This window comes from Xiphophorus couchianus, chromosome 11 (genome assembly GCF_001444195.1).
Source record: "Xiphophorus couchianus chromosome 11, X_couchianus-1.0, whole genome shotgun sequence".
NCBI classification, from domain to species: Eukaryota; Metazoa; Chordata; class Actinopteri; order Cyprinodontiformes; family Poeciliidae; genus Xiphophorus; species Xiphophorus couchianus.
Window position 1 is genome coordinate 5,810,601 of NC_040238.1, and position 21,357 is coordinate 5,831,957.

General features: G+C 41.4%; 2 protein-coding genes across 4 annotated transcripts in view; one reads left to right on the plus strand and one right to left on the minus strand.

The window, feature by feature from the left end:
- Positions 1 to 822: 822 nt before the first annotated feature.
- On the plus strand, positions 823 to 13,522 carry faxdc2 (fatty acid hydroxylase domain containing 2). The gene is made up of 9 exons (XM_028031240.1): positions 823 to 987; positions 1,957 to 2,000; positions 4,563 to 4,660; positions 7,670 to 7,773; positions 8,902 to 9,023; positions 11,185 to 11,390; positions 11,481 to 11,586; positions 12,407 to 12,573; positions 13,114 to 13,522. The coding sequence occupies exons 1-9, from the start codon at positions 969 to 971 to the stop codon at positions 13,268 to 13,270; spliced, it is 1,023 nt and encodes a 340-aa protein (XP_027887041.1). The 5' UTR covers positions 823 to 968; the 3' UTR covers positions 13,271 to 13,522.
- Positions 13,523 to 14,172: 650 nt separating this feature from the next.
- larp1 (La ribonucleoprotein 1, translational regulator) overlaps positions 14,173 to 21,357 on the minus strand; it is a 37,051-nt gene continuing 29,866 nt past the window's right edge. For all 3 annotated transcript variants that reach the window (XM_028031242.1, XM_028031243.1, XM_028031241.1), the window contains 8 exons: positions 20,551 to 20,674; positions 20,083 to 20,288; positions 19,907 to 20,013; positions 19,556 to 19,713; positions 19,331 to 19,475; positions 19,151 to 19,260; positions 17,305 to 17,432; positions 14,173 to 16,235 (listed from right to left, as the gene is read on the minus strand). In XM_028031242.1, the coding sequence (XP_027887043.1) occupies positions 16,014 to 16,235; positions 17,305 to 17,432; positions 19,151 to 19,260; positions 19,331 to 19,475; positions 19,556 to 19,713; positions 19,907 to 20,013; positions 20,083 to 20,288; positions 20,551 to 20,674 (1,200 nt within the window). In that variant the 3' untranslated portion in view covers positions 14,173 to 16,013. The remainder of the gene's footprint in view (positions 16,236 to 17,304; positions 17,433 to 19,150; positions 19,261 to 19,330; positions 19,476 to 19,555; positions 19,714 to 19,906; positions 20,014 to 20,082; positions 20,289 to 20,550; positions 20,675 to 21,357) is intronic.

Consider the following 21,357-nt stretch of genomic DNA (forward strand, 5'->3'; position numbering starts at 1 on the left):
ATATTTTTTGCCACAATGCACTTTACAAAACAAATGCTTGCTTTATTGATATAAATAAGTAGTTCGCTAACTAGCTAGCCTTGTATCTAGCTAGTTCAGTTCAATCAGATTCAGTTTGCTGTTGGTTTTTTATGTCAGTTGGTAAAACGTTTTCTTAACCCTAACATTACTTTGTTCAAATTTCTCTAAATTTTAGCAAAACACATTCAGTTTTACCGTCAGCAAAGTAACTTATACTGATGGAACTGGCAGTATTTTTACAGATACACAGCATTTCTTTAGCTGGGTACTTTTATATTTCTTATCTATAAACATACATTTCAGCTTTTTCTGATATTTATGAAAACTTTTTAATTAGTAAATAACGTTTTGTTAAAAATTTCAGTAGTTCAGTTTCTAAAGAACAATATGATATTTTTTTCCCCACGATTTTGTTTAAATGAAGCAATCCCAAAAAGAGATGGCTCATATATTTATTTCATACCATTTGTTGAAATATGCTGCAACCTGTAGCAGTTCAGTTATGATTTGTTCTCTAATGTTAAAAATCTCTCACTTTTAGAGACAGAATATCTGCTTCATTAAATGAAATTGAATAAAAATCATAAGATAATTAGTTTGAGTCAGCAGAAGACCAAATAATTATTTCCCTTCATTGCATACTGCAAGTCCTTGTAGTTTAAGTGTGAAAATTTGTATTTATTGAAATGATTAAAGCGTTGTTTTTAATTACCTTTGACCCCTACATGTCCTCTAATCATTTATAGACAGTGCGCAGCTCGACCTTTAACCTGTGACCTGCAGGAAAACACATTTGGAGATCCGGGAGCTTACTTCCGGGTTTGGCCTCTGTCAGCTGACCAGGGAGCAGCCAATCAGGAGCGTCCTTCAGAAGTAAATAAACTGCGGCTGTGAGTTCGTGTGTCAGCTGGCTGCAGGAGGAGCAGAGAGGAAAAAGCGCAGGAAACATGGAGACGGAGAACCGCGGTGAGTTTCTGTCCAACCTGCCGTCATAAAATCCGCCTGAAAGTTATTTAATAAAAACTCTGCGCCGTTTATTGGCTTCTTTGTGGATTTCTATGATTCTGTTCTCATAGAAACAGAATCAAGCATTTCGCTCCGTGCTTCTATTTTCTGTAACATTAAAATTACATTTAAAAACCTTCCACTGACAATAAAAACTCATTTGATTTGGTTTAATAGGCTTAATCCAATTTACTTGACATTTGAATTTCCTGTTGGATTAATTTTTCCATCAGGAATGAAGCCTGGAAACGCGTCACAGTTATGACTGTTTATTGTATTCCTTATGTTGAAAATAAGCATTCATTTTTGATTATTTGTGGCGTTGAAATAAAACTGTTGTAGTGGACAAAGACAGAGGTTTGCTTTTCAGTGGTAGTTTTAGATAATAATTATCTAATAGATTTGTTGTTAAAAATAATTATTAGCTGATTTTTGCTTCATTTTTACTATGTAGTGATTCGTTAATGTGATGGAAAAATGCACATTTACTGTAAAGATGGATTGTAATAGGATTATGTGTAATCCTGCAGCTCTGATCTTTTTTCCAGACAGCACTTAGATGATTATTGTACCATGAATAGATTAAAAGAGATATTTCAGGACATTAAAACAATAAAATGACGGCGCAGCAACAAGTCACATGCTTGTGTGGAAATAACAGGTAGTCTTTTTGTGTAGCAACTACTGCAAATGTATTTTTATTCTCCTAAACTTCACCAGGAGAATGGCCATAAAACCATGAACTAAAACATGTTTTTGGTCATTTTCAGTTCAAACTTTAAGAATAATCCTTCAGTCTTCTGCTGTCGGCCATGTTGCCCCTGCAGACCAACTTTTTTTGGTCTCATGTGGAGACGGTGACCCTGTCCCCTACATTCATGCTGTTGTGAAACTGACCCAGTTTGAAACACTGTTTCTGTTTGTCTGCAGAGACGGGGAGAGCCGAGAAGAGCTCAGCAGGCAGCGGCCAACAGGTGAGAGCGCATCTCCGCAAACTTTAATGTTTAACACACAGAGTTCATTTAAAACAGAACAACTATTATTACTGCTGCTGATAAAATGCTTTATTACAGTATAATAATTTAATCTATTAATTTATAGTTTGATGAAAGTACACAGCAAAAACACAAAATCTAACCAAGTATTTTTGGTTTAGTTTCTAGTGTGAATATCTTAGTTCACTTGAAATACAATGAAACTCACTTAAAGGTAACGTTTTAGCCAGATTAGATGAGCTTGTTTCAAGTTAATATTTCCTTAATATTGATGAAAAACTTCTAGTTATAAGTGAAATAATCTCCCAGTGGAACAAAACATTTTTCCCATATTATAAGTTATATTGTTCTACTGGTAGATTATTTCACTTATACTAGTAATTTTTCATCAATATTAGCTGAAAAGTTTAGTTTTATTTCTAGTGTTTTGAGATATTCACACTAACCTAAACCAAAACTACTTGGTGAGATTTTGAGTTTTTGCAGTGTAGAATAAAAATGTTAAATTTAGTAGGAATTATAAACAGGTTTTTACTCATTTGCTCAGAATATTACATTTTTAACTTTTGGCTGTGTAGCTTTCGGTTAGCTGGTTAATTTTTCAAGCTAACTGCTCCCGTTGCTAGGCAACAGTTTGCTAACTGTGGTGATAATTTATTTAATGTCATTATTTTAGTGTTGTCTATAATCTGTGAGGAATAAAGACGGCTCGCTGCGTTGTGCTCACATCTGATTTTAATATTTTTGACTGTTGGATGAATTTTGTGAAATAAATCTCCGTTTCTGTCAGAAAACAATCTTCAGTTATGTAACAAGTGAAGAAGCAGATTGTCAGTTTCACAAAAGGCCGAGTCATTAATCTGACCTCTTATTTTCATTTCTTCGCCTTTTGTCTTTGGGTGGAGTTTGTGTTGTTTTCATAATCCTTTGGTTTTAATAAAACCTTAGTTTTCTATAAGAGTACCAGTTGAAATATTAAAAGGTTCATCAATTATATTTGTTTTGTTTCTGCAGCTTTAAAACTTCAGTTTATGACACATACCGTCTTTATTTCTGCCTTGTCATAATTTATTAATAATCTTTATAAAAATTACTATATTGAAAACCCTCATTTTCAGCTAAATTGGAGGTACGTTATCAATGATATTTATGACAATATTTATGTCGTCATTATTCACCAAAGTTGTTACAGTTATTAAAACGAATGAAATAAGAAAAACTGAAATAGAGAAAAACATTTTCATTAACTAAATAAATAAAATTTTATCGTTAATGGAGAAAAACTAAAACTAACTGGAACTATTGTCATACATTTATAAAACATACTGAAATAATAGAAATATTATCCTTTGTTTTGGTGTTTAAGAATCTATTTATTAGCGTTTGAAACTGATGTGAAATCAGGTTTTATTCCCTCAAACAAGCAGTTTGTCAGCTGTCAGTAAATTACATTCACTAGTTTTACATTCAAACGTTGTTAGAAAACTCCAGAATTCAACAATAATTAAATATATTTTTATTAAAACAGTTTCTTCTGTTGAATATTCATAACCCAATCAATGTTTACATAATCACAATACTTTGAGTTTTTTAAAATTCTGCTCCTAAAATGAACCAAAGTATGAAAAAAAACTAAATAATATTTAACTAATTAAAACTGAATGAAACAAAAAGTCACAACAAAATAAAACTAAGCTGTAATAAAAACCCAGAACTATTAAAACCTTCTGATTATTACAGGCCTTTATATTTATTTTAATGAGTTTGTTACATAACAACAAGCTCAACCTAACTAGTAACATTTTAAAGTGTTTTCATCGGTGAAGCAGAGACTGAAGGATGATTGTTTACAGTGTAATGATGAAGTTAAAGTTTATGGTTTTATTTGGTAAAAATGAAACCACAACTTTCTGTTCGAACCGAGAGGAAACCCAGAAACACCCGAGGCGGCGCTGTTCCTGCGGTTGCCATGGTTACGGTAGAGGTGGCCGAGGTGAAAGCCTGAGGAATGCGACTGGAATTTAATCCCTGCTGACTGGACGTCTCCCACTGCGGAGAAGGAGAATGTCGTACTGTCTTTGAACACACCGCTGGACCAACTGTTGGCAGCTGCTTGTTTTAAAGTTTATTTATCACCATTATGCACTGTAAAAACACAAAGTCTGACCAAGTAGGTTTGGTCTGCCTCACTTGAAATAAAACCAAACTGTTACGTTTCAGCAAGATATAGGAGCTTTTTAAAGTTAATAATTCATTAATATTGATGAAAAAGTTATGGTGTCAAAGGCAGATTATTTCACTTTCATCTTGCTATGAATGAAATAATCTGTCAGTGGAACTGAAACCTTTTGTCAATATTAAGGAATTATTAACTGCAGTTAAGCTCTTGCTGTTATTTGCATGTTGTGTTTTATTTCCAGTGAACTAAGACATGTTTGCTCTGTAATCTGTAGCAGAATTCCTGGTTGGATATTTGGAGTTTTGTTTGCCTGGTGAACGCTAACGCTGCTCTGTTGTTCATCACGCTGGTTTGTTTTCCAGGAATCAGCAGGAGGACTGTGGGATTCTGTGAAGAAAGCTGCTTTTGTCATCGGATCTGGAATCCTGTTCCTGGCTGCTTTTGGAAACTCACTGACGTGGTACGACCATCACAGCACCTAGCTAACGGTTAGCCAGGCTAACTATGACCATCACAGCACCCAGCTAACAGTTAGCCAGGCTAACGACGACCATCACAGCACCTAGCTAACGGCTAGCCAGGCTAACTACGACCATCACAGCACCTAGCTTACGGCTAGCCAGGCTTAATACGACCACCACAGCACCAAGCTAATGGCTAGCCAGGCTAACTACGACCATCACAGCACCTAGCTAACGGTTAGCCAGGCTAACTACGACCATCAAAACACCTAGCTAATGGTTAGCCAGGCTAACTACGACCATCAAAGCACCTAGCTAATGGTTAGCCAACCTAACTATGACCATCAAAGCACCTAGCTAACGGCTAGCCAGGCTTAATACGACCACCACAGCACCAAGCTAATGGCTAGCCAGGCTAACTAGGACCATCACAGCATCTAGCTAACGGTTAGCCAGGCTAACTACGACCATCACAGCACCTAGCTAACGGTTAGCCAGGCTAACTACGACATCACAGCACCAAGCTAACGGTTAGCCAGGCTAACTATGACCACACAGCACCTAGCTAACGGTTAGCCAGGCTAACTACGACCATCACAGCACCTAGCTAACGGTTAGCCAGGCTAACTACGACCATCAAAGCACCTAGCTAACAGTTAGCCAGGCTAACTACGACCATCACAGCACCTAGCTAACGGTTAGCCAGGCTAACTACGACCATCAAAGCACCTAGCTAACGGTTAGCCAGGCTGAGTGGCAAAATAATTAACAGAGGAGACAAAGGCAGGGAAGGAATCATGACAGAAACAAAACGGCTGGGTGGGTCGGAGCTGGAAAGACCAGAATCCTGAGTCTGGAAACTCTGGGTTGGTCTAGTCAAAGCAAACTTGCTGCATGAGAACATAAACATTATAAGAAAAGGTGTGGAGTTTGATGGTAGAAATCTGGGTAGTAACTAGTTACAGTTACTCAGGAAGTTTTGAGTAACTTTTTTGAAAAAAATTACTTTTAGGAATATTTTTACTATGCTGTACTTTTTACTTTTACTTTAGTAATTTTATTATGAAGTATCTCTACTTTCACTTCCACTTTTGAGATAATAATAATAGTAATAATAATAACAATTAATTCATAGGGACAGGAAAAGGAAACTAGCCAGAAGCTGAAATCTGTCACCTTTTCATGTAAATAATCAATATTAATCTTTACAATAAATAAAAATATAGATCTACAATTAGACCAGAGGAGGATAGAGAACACAAAACATTCCTCAAATAAAAGTAAAAAGTATTTGGTAAAACGTCCGACTCAAGTACAAAGTAACTGATCAATGATCAATCATTTAATGTAAATGACATCATCAGATGGACGAAAACATAAAGTTAAATTTGAATTTTGGTATTTTAAGAACCCAAATGACAATAAATCACAAAAGAAACAAACAAAACGTAAAATCAGACAAATCAAAAATGTTTCCAAATCATTTTCTTTCAGTAAAAATTGTTAAACTTCAGCAGAAGCAGCAGGTTTGATTCTGATTCTGATGAGTTTCTGGTTAAAACGTTTGATTTTCATTCAGTTGGTAGAAAATCCAGAAATTTGACTCAGGAGTAAAAATACTTCATGATAAAATTACTCAGGTACAGTGTAGTAAAAATACTCCTAAAAAGTTTCTCCAGTAAATGTAACTAGTTACTACCCAGCCCTGGATCAGGCATATTCTAATGATGCATAGATTATTATTATTATGATAGAATAATATTTACTGCTTCTGTTTGGACCAGAGGTCGCGTTATCGGAATATTTTCCGTATTTTGACCGGTTATCTTTTAAATGATGGAAAAATTTTAATCCCGTCGGTCATTTGACAGATTATAATTCACACCCCTAAAATCAATCAGTAAAAAATCCCTTCTGAAAATCACCTCATGGACTCTGAACTAAATGTTGGAGAGTTCTGGACCGGACGCTTTGGACCGTCTGGTGAGGAACAGCATTAAAAACCTTCGGTTGAAATGGAGACTTTCATTCCAGACCAGAGAAACTAAAGAGATGCAACTTTGTGTTGATCCATTTAAAGTGTAAACAGGAGCCGACGGTAACAGGAGCCGACGGTAACAGGAGCCGACGGTAACAGGCGCCGACGGTAACAGGCGCCGACGGTAACAGGAGCCGACGGTAACAGGCGCCGACGGTAACAGGAGCCGACGGTAACAGGCGCCGACGGTAACAGGAGCCGACGGTAACAGGCGCCGTGCTGCCGGTGCAGCGCTGTAGATCTGCTGTGATGTGCTCCATCTTCCTGGTTCTGGTCCAGAACGCTGCTTTAGTCTGACTTCCTGGTTTTAGTCAGAACTCCAGCAGCAGCTGCAGGATTGATTTGTTTGTGTCACTATGGAGAAAATGTTAGATGTGACGGGATCTGGATTCAGGTTCAACCAGGTGAATATGAACTAACCTGCATCAAAATGCGGCTCAATAACCGACGATAATATGATTATAATTTGACAGGTAAAAACAGAACATGACGGATTTTTGATGCTCTCTGTCAACATGAGGCAGAACAAAGAAGTCTAGCGCCACCTCTGGTTTGGATTAAGAATTTTTCACTATAAAATGTGAATGAAGGATAATTATTGTATGAATCTGTTTAATAGTTTTGGTTTTGTGAATCATTTATATTTAACATCAACAAAAATGATTTCTATTATAATCAGCATCACTAATAAACAGGTTTTATATTTTTATGCAGGTAATAAATTTTCCCTCAGTTAATAAAATGTTTTTCTCACACCCAGATTGAAACAATATTTAAATAACAGATATTAAATATTAGACACGATTTTTGTGCATTTTATGAATGAATGTTTTTTGTTATGATGAATTTGGTGATGCTTTAACCGTTTATGGTTTAGTTGTCTGATATAAATCGGGTTTTTCTCGTCTTTTCAACAACAAAATCAATTAAAGAAGCTGAGTGACCTCTGACCTCTGACCTCTGGCTCCAGGCATCTTCAGAGATTCTGGGGAGCTTCAGGAGATTTCTGGCAGAAGTTGTGGACGAAGGTTTACCTGCAGTTTGAAGGTCATGATGCTGCTTTGTTCTTCTTAGGTAAGAAAATTAATGCTAGAGAATCAATATTCCAGTTCTTGTTCCCTTTCAGGTCAAAGGTCACAGATCTGAGGCTGAGATGAATATTTTTATTGTCAGTTTGTGAAACCATCAGGTTGGAGAATCTCTATCGATCTGCGTCCGTCAGATTTATGACGGAAACAAAACGTAATTTAATCCCAGGAGTTGTAAATGAGGATTAGATTACTGCCGTCTGTCTGAGAAAAGGGAAAGGTCAAAGGTCGCTGCAGCTTCATGAACCGGTTTATTCAGATGTCAGCTGGGTCAAAGGTCAGACTTTCTGGATTTTCTGTCTGAAACAGTTGTTTAAATATCCAACTCATATTTTCTTCTAAGCAGTAAATTATGATTACGAAGTAAATCTTAGTAATAATGATACAATATTTTATATATATTTCTGTATTTTATTGTGTATAATATCAGCTCCAGAAACTTGACCAGCTGCACAGATTTAAAACTAATTCAGTTTATAATTTCATTAAAAAGTGAAACTCATATCTAGGGATATTTCATAAATTGGAATATTATTGAAAAGTTTATTTTAGTAACTTCATTCTGTTCTCTTAACGCTGAAAAATCTAATTCACAGCGAGAACTAAACCTGTTTTCTGATAACTTACAGGGTTTGGATCCTTAGGAATTTATTTTTGTTGGTTTTTCTCAAACGTTTTAACCAGCGATGCCCAAAGTGTGGCTCGGGGGCCCATCACGGCCCGCTGAGGGATTTTATGCGGCCCTCCTGACTTCAGTCTGATACACAAGTTGCTGCATATGGATTATTTTCCATCTTTTACGGAAATGATTTTTATAGATAAATGAAATAAAAATGAGGCACAAAAATAGATTCCCAACAATTCTGTTTTCATCTCGACTTTAGAGAAACTAGAACCTCGAACATCGACATTTCCTGAAACATAAATCATCTCCAGGTCAATCAGGTTGAAACTAATAATATCTACGATGATTCACAGATCTATTTTCTATTTTCAACAGAAATCCGAATATTTGGTTGATTTAAATCAAATTTTACATACAAAGGCCCAATTTCAAGGCATGAAGTTTATTGTTTCACGACATTTTGGACCCGGTTTGTTTCATCTGGGACAGGAACCATGCTGGCCCCGACCTTGGTGTTCTGGATGCTGAACAGCCTGCTGCTGCTGGTGGACACGACTGGGAAACCGTCCTTCATCACCCGGTACCGGATCCAGGAGGGCAGGAACGATCCGGTAGGTTCAGGTTCTGGACTAATCGACTGATTCTCTAAACCGGAGAGATCGCACGGAATCCGATTAAAAAACCAGAGCTGTCGGTTTGAGGCGTCCAGCCGCACCAAGCGGTTTCACTCGGCAGCGCTCGGACCCCAGACAGAAAATCCAGTAAAACGTTTGAGTAAACAAACATGGCCGACGATGCAGAAGCGCAGCGACGGTTTGGATTCAATTGGAAAAGACGAAACAAACCCAGAAAGTTTTGGACTAACGAGTGACGGGATGAGAGTCGATCTGTTGAATTAAAATGATTTTCTGTTCATTTTGGTTTCAAATTTAATTATGATTCAATTTTTCTGTTTTTCTGATTCCACTGAAATTAATGAGCACAAAATGACAGATAAAGCCATTAATTTTAAATCTCACCATTTGAACCAAACATCAGTGAATGTTTTACTAGTCAGAGCTACAGTCTACCTCAGGGGTGCTCACAGTGCGGCCCGGGGGCTGTTTGTGGCCCTTGGATGAACTTTGTGCGGCCCTGTGACTGTAATCTAACAGCAGCACAAACGTGGCCTTCCAAGAGTTTTTGTAATTTTTCAGTTTAATGTAAAATACAACACAAAGATTTTTTTCTCTTATAAAACATTTGAGTGCAAAATTCATCCCATTTATCTAAAAACAGCAGTTAGTGGAAGAAAATTCATATTTTTGTTATTGTTATCATATGCTAATGAAGCTGAGAAGTTACCGGATTTATTAACTCGTTTCTGCCGATGTTCCTTGAATAAACTTTCACCTCTTTTCCACATTTGGTCTCTGATCTCTGCCGCACGCTGGGTTACCATGGTAACTGTCCTGTGTTTGGGGCTCCGCTTCCTGATTGGCTGCCGTCACATCCAGCAGGCGGCGCTCTCACTCCTACTGGGGAAAAACCACAGGATGTGATAATTCAGGACAATCCAACATGCTCAATAATCCCCATTCTAGATTTCAGATTCTAGATTGGAGCGACTCGGCATTCTACCGACCCGATCATCCTTAACGCGCGACGGAATTAAACGATAATCTTAGAACGTTCTCAGATTATCAGAAAGGACATCGTCGGTACATCGTTTTGCTGCTGAGCCGCTGAGCAAAGTCCGACTCTCAGATAAACATTAATGATTATTGATCAGCGATTAGGTCCAGAACACGCTGAGCAGGAAGTTCACTCCCTGATTCCAGCTGCAGTTTTTATATTTACAGCCACTGAGGAAACAAAATGTCTGCCGCTGCGTTTCCAGTCACCTGATCGTTCTGCAGTTTCACATTTCCTGAATTAAAATGTTAAATTTAAAGATATCAAGTTTTTCAATAAAAAGGTTTTTGACTCTCCGTTTTCCTAAACTGCAACGGAAACAATTTCACATCAACAGGAAGTTACTACTGCTGGAGACCACAAAGAAGAAGAAGACAGGAAGTACTGTATATCTGTAACAACTTATGTGAACAAATTTATTCATGTGATTTTAATTTAGTTTATTATTTAATGGAAACATGATCAAAATATGGACAACGTTTTGATCATATTGAGAAACTAAGAACCTGAACACCAATTAAATTGTTGCTTTAATTCAGGTTTTTAAATGAAATAAAATAATTCTGACCGAAATTCACCAACATTATGGACCTGATTTTACATCACAATCAGTTGATGCAGTAAAATAGTTTTTAAGAAAAATAATCCAGATTATTCTTGTTGCTGAGACCAATTTCTTTGAATAAAATTGATTTATTACATAGAAAATCATTTTGAATGTGAATAAAAGTAGAAAAAGCTGCATTTAGCAGCAAATCTTGACATTTAAAATATTCACTGATCTAATATCAATATCTATATCGGTGCAGAAAATGTGTCTGATCCATAAGGGCAGATCTATTCAGACTATTTCTATGTTCTGTGCTCTGAGTGACGTCTTTATTTATTTTACTTTTTATTTGAAATAAATAATTAAACTTTGCTTCAGTTTAGTTTCTGCTCCGACTGAACAGATTAAAGTTTTGACATGTTTGACCAGCTGGTGGCGCTGTTCCAGTTATCACTTTGTGATTCACTTCCTGTCTGTAGCAGCCTCAGGCGTCGGTACCGGCGTGCGGCTCGGTGCGTCCGGCCGATGACCCATGTCTGTTCCTGCAGGTGGACCCGGCCAAGCTGCGGCAGGTGGTTCGGACCGTCCTGTTCAACCAGGTGCTGGTCTCCGGGCCCATGGTGGTTCTGGTCTACCTGCTGGTGAGCCGGACCGGCCGGCCCTGCGGCCCGGAGCTGCCCACCTTCCACCGAGGCCTGATGGAGCTCGCCGTGTTCTCCATGCTGGAGGAGATTCTGTTCTACTACTCACACAGGCAGGATATACTGGGACATACTGGAAATATACTGGGAACCAGTTCCCAAGACCCAGTGGGACATTCGCTGATCCGTCTGTCGTTCCTCAGGTTGTTCCACCATCCCAGCCTCTACAAGCATTTCCACAAGCAGCACCATGAGTGGACCGCTCCCATCGGCGTCGTCTCCATCTACGCTCATCCTCTGGAGCACGTGGTACAGCCGCCATTTTCTCTACGTTTACCGCTAGTAGATTCACTCAGGATGTTCTCTCCTTCACTCTAGTCGACCCGGTTCTACTGGAACCAGAACTCCACCATCTGCTCCACCTCCAGCTGCTGTGGTTCTCTGAGTCAAACCAACCTGTTCCCCTCCTGGCCTGTGGGGGCGCTGCACCAAGAACCACTGAAGACACTGAGCGCAACTTCTTTCTTCACCAGATGGAAACAAAATGGAGGCGTCAGATTTTAGCATCTTTGGCTAAAGACCACAAGCTAGCGCTTGCTGCTAGTGCTAGGCTAATGCTAAGACTGCAGAAATAATCAATAATACATGATAGATCCATGATCAATAGAAAATACATCTGATAGTTTTGAACTGAACTCCAGAACCACAAAGCATTCTGGGAGATGTAGGGAAAAACTTTAGCTGCTCGACCTTTTGCTCTTTGGTTGCCTAGCAACAACCTGTTCAATAACTTGCAGTTTCAGGTTTATTTTTTAGAGAACTTCTTAAAAATAACCAGCAGGAAGTGAAAATTGGATAAAACAGGAAACGTCACATCTGCAGTTTGACAAGATTTCTGATGTTTAAAACAAAAAATGAATCAATTATCAATATCGACTGATATGGAAACATTATATGTTTTTCAGCCACTGGTTGCTCTGAGGGTTTGGTTGGTTTGACTCAGAGAACCACAGCAGCTGGAGGTGGAGCAGATGTTCTGGTCCCAGTAGAACCGGGTCGACCGGTCCATCAGGAGGTTCATCTGTATTTTAATGCAACAAAATGTTTTTCATGTTTGCGTCTCCCTCAGATCTCCAACATGCTGCCGGTGGTGATTGGACCGGTCCTGCTGGGGTCCCACATCACCACCACCAGTGTGTGGTACTGCCTGGCTCTGGTCAGCACCACCATCTCCCACTGCGGGTACCACCTCCCCTTCCTGCCTTCGCCCGAGTTCCACGACTTCCACCACCTGCGGTCAGTTTGACTCCGCCCAACCCGACCCCACGACCCAAAACCAAGAACCCGACCCCACGACCCCAATGGTTCCTTCACTCGTGTTCATTCACAATCATCGCAGATCGTAGGGATGAAACATTAACATCTGTCTCGGGTTTCAATAAGAACAAATTCAAATATTAAACATCTTTTCATGTTGGTCCCTCCAGAATTTAATCAAAATCCGTTTTTGTGAAGATAATTTAGAAATATTTGCAACATTTTGCAATATTTGTGCTCATCACAGTAAATATGAGGATAAGTGGGGTCAGGCTGAGACAGCTGTAATGCTGCCCCCTATTGGTGGGAATTAGCATCATTTAATGTTTGTGACCAAACATTAAATAATGTTTGTTTGGAATAAACTGGAATAAACTCATTAGTGCGTTAGCGTTAAAAAATGCAGAGACCTGTTGACTTTTGATTGAGTTCTGGAGTCTGGAGGGCCACATTAAGGTCTGCGGCGGGCCGTGTTTGGCCCCCGGCCCGGTAGTTGATCTGTGCCTCTCCTGGTTCCAGGTTCAACCAGTGCTTCGGCGTGTTCGGCGTTCTGGACCGGCTGCACGGCACCGACTCCCGGTTCCGGCAGACGAAGCAGTACGAGCGGCACACCCTGCTCACCAGCCTGACCCCGCTCACCCACAGCATCCCCGAAACCCCCAAGAAGGGCCAGTGATGACCTCCGACCTCCCCACTCAGCAGGTCCCGGTCATTGTGGGAGGCTTAACCTTTGACCCCGGCGTCGGTAGCTCCTGCAGCGCTCTGATTCGTTAACATGTTAATTATTGGATAAAGGAAATGTTGACCATCTCCGGCTGTAACTTTGTCATGAATCCAGTTAATCGCTTCCATTTTGTCTCATTTTGTACTTCAGATCCAAAACATGCACAGTATTTTCACAGGAACATTAAAATGTTTCAGTCACAAACATTTTCATTCTATTGTTTCTGAAGTGGAGAATTTAAATCTTTAAAAGACTGAAATAACTGTTTTGTTTAAAATAATGCAGGTAATAAACAATTTTTTTTGTTAATATTAATTTAATTTGGTTTCATTGTGACTTTTTGTGTTTTCTGTATTCTGGGAATATTAGCACTTTGTTTTTGTGTTATTTTGCTTATTGTATGACTTTATTCTTGTAATATTATGACTTCATGGTCATAACTGAAGAGGAAGCGTCTCGGCCTGGCCGCTGCTAGTCGACCACAATTCAAACCCAAGTTCATCTCTGAAATATGGAAATCCAGAGATTTCATCTGTGAATTTTATTCCAAAAGTCTAAAAGTTGTTGAAGCAATGAAATGGATTGAGCATCACTGAGGAAGAGGATGAGGAAGCCACAGGAAACCCGCTGAGCCCCAAACAAACACAAATATCACCTGGACCAGAGGAACTTCCTGCTCCGTCATAAATCACTCTCCAGCGTCGCTTTCAGGTTTTTTTGTCTGTTTTCAGTTTTTTTTTCTTTATTAAAGAATAAAGCATAATTACTACAAATTACAAATAACACTAATAGCGAATCACGTCAGCCTACAAAGCAGATATTATGAATATTAAATGTTATAATACAAGCTCTCATTCAAGTATTTTACATTTTTTTCCACTTTATATATATTTTTTTGTTCCTTTTATCCTCATTTTCATTTTTTTCCCCTCATAACAAGCCAAAGGAAATATTAGATGGTTCAGGTAGTTCTTATTCATATGGCTTCATGAAGCGTTTGTCCTTTTCAGTCTCACAAGCAGCCAAGTTTTCCATCCGGATCTCAAGTCTTTCTGTTCTCACACCCGCCTGAGCAGGCAGCGCCCCCTGGTGTCCGCCAAATGGACACCAGGGCGCCCCCTGGTGTCCACCGGCAGCTAGCAGCAGATGGATTCTTCCCGTCACATTGGCGGGAGGCTCTGAGGAAGAGGATGAGCTGGGAAGAAGGTTTCCCACTTTTACGTCCAAAGGAGATTGGAGAAAAAAAAAAGAAAAACATCGCGGCCGAACGCGACCTTCGGAATGACCTTCATCACCAGGAATCAGCCAATCAGGACAGAGTCACTCTGCTTTTTCCAGCTTCAACACAAACAGGGAAATTCAGCCGTTTAATCCAGTCAATGTCAAAGGTCACGGCCAAAACAAAAATTTTTAAAATTCAGCTTCTCAGGAAAATTAAATAGTAAAAAAAAAAATAAAAACAATTCTGATTGATGTATATATGCAAGCATGTTAATGGAAAGTTGGTGGAAGGAAAAAGTGCAGCAGATTTTTAAAAATAATTTCAGAGAATTGTGGAGAATCGTCTTTTGATTGGGAAGTAAATTTATATTTATCCTTTGCAGTTTGAGGAGTTGGAGTCTGAACTGTTTATACAGTAAATGGAGACAAAATTCACATAAAAATAAAAACATTTCTTTTTTTAAATATCTCAATATAATCTTAAAATTTCTGAGAGCCACAAAAAGTTAAAATGTGTCACTGCAGGTTATGAATCTGGACTTTTAGAATCACATTACCGACATAAAGACCAAATTCTAATTTATTAATTTGCTCCTTTTGTCAACATTTTTTGTTTTCTCTCAAGTTTCTCACAAAAATTTACAAATATCTAATTCATATCTCCACTTTTTTTTTTAAATTTCCCAAACAGAAATTACCTGAAGAGATTTAATAATTAGTCTGCCTTGCTGTTATTTTTTTTTACCCATTTTGAAGTTTGAATTAAAAATAATCAGATTTGATCACGAAAAGTCAATTTTCCCTTTTGTGTTCAAATTCCTCAGTTCTAACCAAAGCAGAGCAAATTTAACAAAAGAAATTTAAAATAAAGAGTTAAAGACACGGAAAATATAGAATTTGCTGATCTTTATCTGTTCACGTTTACATCATCAGATCCGGGTCCAGGTCCGGTTCGGTTCTGGGTCCGGTGGCTTAGCGTTGCAGATGTCTGGAAGGAGGAGGAGCCAGAAGGCGCCATCTTTAATTCTCACTTGAGTTGGTTTGTTGTTTTAAATCTCAGTAACAGAAGGAAGACGGTTCAGACGGATGGGAAACCCGGCAGCACCACCTGGTGGCCGCTGCTGGAACAGGCCACCGTGGTAACCATGGTAACAGCGAGGAAGCGACAGAAAAACCATCAAAATAAGGCAACGTTCACAGCCTGACGCAGAGAGTCTCTGTTTTTATCTGGAGAGTCAGATTTATCTGAGGAACCGGTCTGGTCCGGTCCGGTCCGAGGAGTCAGAACCTTCCAGACGGAGCGGTGGGGGGGAGACTCGTTCTTCAGTGATTTATCCACAAATTTAAACCTCTCGAGAGAAATCAAACTCAACAGTTTTTGTCCTGAAACTGATCAGGTGAACGAATGAAGCGCTCCTCTCCTCCAGCGCCAGGCGGACCCGCTCGGCTCGGTCCCTGCAGAACCGTGCCGCGGTTACTTCAGTGTTTTGGCGTCCGGTTCTGCAGCAGCTCTCTGGTTCTGATTGGCGGGTTTGGCAACGTCCTTGGCTGAGGAGCCAGCAGAAGCAGCAACAGGTGTGGGAGGGGCGACGGCGCCGGCCTGGCTATGGGGCCGGCTGGAGGGCTGGGAGGGGTGGCGGCGCCGGCCGTCTCCGCTGGACGGGTGTCTCCTGCGTCCGCCATCGTCCATCGGAGGCTGGAAGAGGACAGAAACTCTTCAGCAAGTGAAGAAATGATTCAGGATTCGGGTTTCTGCCGCCTTCAGAAACTCAAATTAACAACATTTTCAATTAAATTTAAGACCTGTATCAACTAATGTACAAAATAGCAAATGGATGTAAAGCTAGCTAGCAAGCAGGATGCTAACAGTAGCCTTGATTACCTGAAGACAGAGAAAGAAAAAAAAGAAAAAATCTGCCTCACCTGACCCACATCACTGATATAAAACTAGCTAGCAAGAAATGCAAAAATGCTAGCTAGCAGAGCTATATTAGCCAGTTGCTATCAGTCACATCAACTTCTTCAAATCAGAAGAAAAAACAAAGCTGGAGACATCAGTGCTGCATGTCCAAATTTAAGACCTGTAATTAATGTATTTAAGGCCGACTTACCTTTTGTCTTCTTAATTTAAGACATTTCAAGGTCTTAATTTACAGACATGAAACGCAGACTACTTAAGACCACTGAATGAAACTTAAGACACAAATCACAACAGAAATCTACAAAACGTCTCATTACACACATGAAATTGCTTATCCAGAACACAAAAGAAATAGCTAGCAAGAATATATTAGTGGCTTGTTAGCGTTAGCCTAGAATGCCTCAAGTTACAGAACAAAAAAAACCTCAACAATGTAGTATAAAATAGTTCTGCCATGTTAAAGTTTAAGACCTGTGATTAATTTATTTAAGGACAACGCAAAAATTAATTTAAGACATTTTAAGGCCATAATTTTAAATGGATTAATTTAATATTTTCCAAAGATGTGCAGACAAGCTGATTGAGTATTTTCTGGATTATTCTGATGATTAATTGGATAAATTAATGGTCCTGTTTTGTAGTAGCCACTTATGCTAGCAAAAGATGAGAAAATGTCTGTAAATTATTAAATTCCTTTTTTTAAAGATGAAAATATTTCCTATTTTTTCCACATCATTGCTCTTTTTGATCTGGATGATATTAAACTAAATTTAATTTGCTTTAAAGAATTTTCCTAATCGATCATTGGAGTAGTATTGGCCTTCTTCTTCTGCTGTTTACTCACGTCGATCCTGAAGTCCTCCAGGCGTTTGAACTTGCTCAGACATTGCTGCAGTTTGGGTTCGATCTCCAGGTTCTTGGATTTGGAGTATTTGAGGAAAGCCCAGAACTTCTCCAGGCCATAGAGCTGACCTGTGACCCGGACAGAGGACAGCACCAGAACTCTGATTAGATCAACTGGAACGGTCATTTCACGTGTTCAAGTGTTTACAGATCTGAACAGTTATTCTAGTAATTGATTAATCTGATTAAAATTGTCACATTTAGCAGATTTAACAGTATTTCAATTATTTATACAATAAAAACATTTTATTTTATAAAATAGAACACATTTGATACATATTCGTCCTGGTCGTGGAACTCTGGACCAGCTCTACACCCTCGGCAGGGTCCTGGAGGGTTCTGGGAGTTCGCCCAACCAGTCTACATGTGTTTTGTGGACTTGGAGAAGGCGTTCGACCGTGTCCCTCGGGGAGCCCTGTGGGGGGTTCTCCAGGAGTATGGGGTACCGGGCCCTTTGATACGGGCTGTCAGGTCCCTGTATGACCGGTGTCAGAGTCTGGTCCGCATTGCCGGCAGTAAGTCGGGCTCGTTTCCGGTGAGAGTTGGACTCCGCCAGGGCTGCCCTTTGTCACCGATTCTGTTCATCACTTTCATGGACAGAATTTCTAGGCGCAGCCAAGGTGTTGAGAGGATCCGATTTGGTGGCCTTAGGATCTCATCTCTGCTTTTCGCAGACGATGTGGTCCTTTTGGCTTCATCAGATCGTGATCTGCAGCTCTCGCTGGATCGGTTCGCAGCCGAGTGTGAAGCGGCCGGGATGGGGATCAGTGCCTCCAAATCCGAGGCCATGGTCTTGAGCCGGAAAAGGGTAGAGTGCCTTCTCCGGGTCAGGGGGGGTGTCCTGCCCCAAGTGGAGGAGTTTAAGTATCTCGGGATCTTGTTCACGAATGGGGGAAGAAGGGAGCGGGAGATCGACAGGCGGATTGGCGCAGCGTCTGCTGTCAAGCGGGCGCTGTACCGGTCCGTCGTGGTGAAGAGAGAGCTGAGCCAAAAAGCGAAGCTCTCGATTTACCGGTCGATCTACGTTCCCACCCTCATCTATGGTCATGAGCTTTGGGTCATGACCGAAAGAACGAGATCGCGGATACAAGCGGCCAAAATGGGTTTTCTCCGTAGGGTTTCTGGGCTCTCCCTTAGAGATAGGGTGAGAAGCTCAGTCATCCGGGAGGGACTCAGAGTAGAGCTGCTGCTCCTTCACATCGAGAGGAGCCAGTTGAGGTGGCTCGGGCATCTGGTCAGGATGCCTCCTGGACGCCTCCCTGGTGAGGTGTTCCGGGCACGTCCCACCGGGAGGAGGCCCCGGGGAAGACCCAGGACACGCTGGAGGGACTATGTCTCTCGGCTGGCCTGGGAACGCCTCGGGATTCCCCCGGAGGAGCTGGAAGAAGTGGCTGGGGAGAGGGAAGTCTGGGCCTCCCTTCTGAAGCTGCTACCCCCGCGACCCGACCTTGGATAAGCGGAAGAAGATGGATGGATGGATGGATGATACATATTCATTTAGTGAATGTAGGATGAATCTAAAAATATTTCTACATGTGAAAACTTGAACTGAGCATCAGTCCAGTGGAGAAATTATCTGGGATTATTTATTAGATTACCTTATTAAAGGATGTTTTTGATTTTTTTTATCACAGAATAAATTTGTCATTTAAAGAGTTTTTAGTGGAAAATCTTTACAGACAATAAAGATTTTTCATTTTAAATGCAAAATGTTTTTATTCCTGCTCCAGTTAAAGACTAATCCATAACTAAATTAATCGATTAATCGTGATGAATCGTTTCCTGACCTGCTTCATAATCTTTCATGGTTTCCTCCTGGAAGTCCTTGAAGATGTCGGGTCTGAACTTCCTCTCCAGGCCGTAGCTGTAGTACCGGAACAGGCACTCCAAACCGTACCTGCAGCACACAGCCAATCAGAACGCGCCACGCCACGTCAGCCAATGAGGCGCTGCGGAGCGACCGCTACCTGTAGCCCTCCTTGCCGTCCTCCACCACCAGCTGCCTGAACTCCTCGTACATCTTCCTGTTGAAGTGATCCCGCAGGAAGAACGACCAGAACCGGAACAGCGTGTTCATCTCCTGCGATTGGCCGATTCCCAGCCGCTTCCTCTCTGCGATCGGCGGAGAAAACGGCGTTCAGGTCGCTAATCGCCGGGCGGCGGCGGCAGCGGCGAGGGAGGGAGAGGCTTACCGTTCAGGCAGCGCCGGCGGTACTTGTGGTAGACGTGTTGCGTGAAGCCGTTCTCCTTCAGCAGCTCGTGTGACGGGTGCTGGAACTTCGGCAGGGACTGCGGCGTGCAGCCGACGCCGCCAAGGGCGGGCGTCCCTTCAGACGGGCTGGCGTTGGAGCTGCAAGGGCGGAGCAACAGCCGGCAACACAAACCACAGAAAAACTCTGAGGTTCATTCACAGCCAAATTTACGCAGATTTAACTAAACTCCAGTCTGCAGGATTTTGACTCATTTTCCATGGAAACCTAACGGCTTTTGCTTCCTCTCTTTAAAGTCAGCACTTCCTGCGTACCTGAGCAGGTGAGTCTTACCTGACGGAGGCGGTGCGGGAGCGGTGCTCCCTGGAGTCCATCACCCAGCCCACATGGCACTCCAGAGGAGGGTTGGAGCTGTGTCGGGTCTTTCTCTTCCTCGGCGTCTGAAACAGACGAAACCGTGAGACTGGGATCGAGTTTTCCTCATCAAACTCCGAGTTCCTTCGTCTTGCCTTGGCGTCGACCGGCCGGCTCTCCTTCACCACCGGGTAGAAGCGCGGCGTCATGGCGGCGTCCTTCCTGTGGGGCGTGCGCGGCGTGCGGGGCGTCCGGGCGCTGCGGTAGTTCGGGGATTCGGGCACGGTGGTGGGCAGCGAGCGCGCCATGGAGGACGGGTCGGGAACGCCGAACAGTTTGTTTGCCAGAGCGTCTGTGGGGACTGGAAACGGAGAGGAACAGGAAGTGAGGTCACTGGAAAAGCAGTCTGAATTCAATCGTTAATTCTGGGAAATAAAATCCAAATTCTGAAAAAACATAAAACAGGCTGAGTTCCAAGAAGAGAAGTCCCAATTCTCAAGAAAAATATTGGAATTCTGACAGAAAATCGGAATTTATTTTTCTGTATTGGTCCTAAAATGTTATGAAAATAAATACAATATTAAAAAAGAAATGAGCCTAAATCCTGGTAGTTGTGATCTTACTCTGCTGGGGGCGGGGCGGCCCCGGCGGCACTTCCTGGTTGGGGTCGACCGGGGGTTCAGGGGTCAGGCAGTCGAACTGTTCGCGGCTGATCAGATGAACCTTCTTGAAGTTTTCCACCTCTTGCTGCAAAAATACGACACAAAAATGACTTTCAGTCGGTTTTAAGCCCAGAGGGAGCCGATGGACCGTAAGGATCTTCAGTAAACCACAGCGACCCAAAACGCTGGTACTGCTCGGTACCGGACCCGACCCGGCTGAATGGCCTGCTTCCCGTTTGAACCAGCAGCTGAACGCCTCCGGGCCGCACCCCGTCAGGCGGCCAGCGGCTTATAAACCTGTGGTCCGTGGGGCGCTGGACGTACGCCGGGGAACACGTGGCGGTCCCACACAACAATCGAACAATGGGTCGCCGTGGCAACAAAGCAGAACAAAACTAAAAGCAGCGCTCTGTGTTTCAGCTAATAATCCACAGAGTCCTCTGGTCTGCAGCAGAAACGCCTCCAAAAACAGAAGAGAAACACGGAGCCAGAAAAGCTCCGACACACGCCTTCAAAATAAAAGACCCGACTCTTTCTGGTCTATTTCTCACTTTCTTTTCTAAAAGGGAAATTTCAAACGGCAGGAAATATTTTTCTAAACCTGGTTTTTATTTCAATCATCTGTCCGGTGAGCGTTAAGGCTGCAGGAAATATTTGATCATAAAAATATAAACAAAATATTAGAAAAAATTTCAATGAGGGAAACGGATTAGTTAGCAGGATGTGATGTCACAAACAGACTCAATCATTTGTCATAATATCATATCA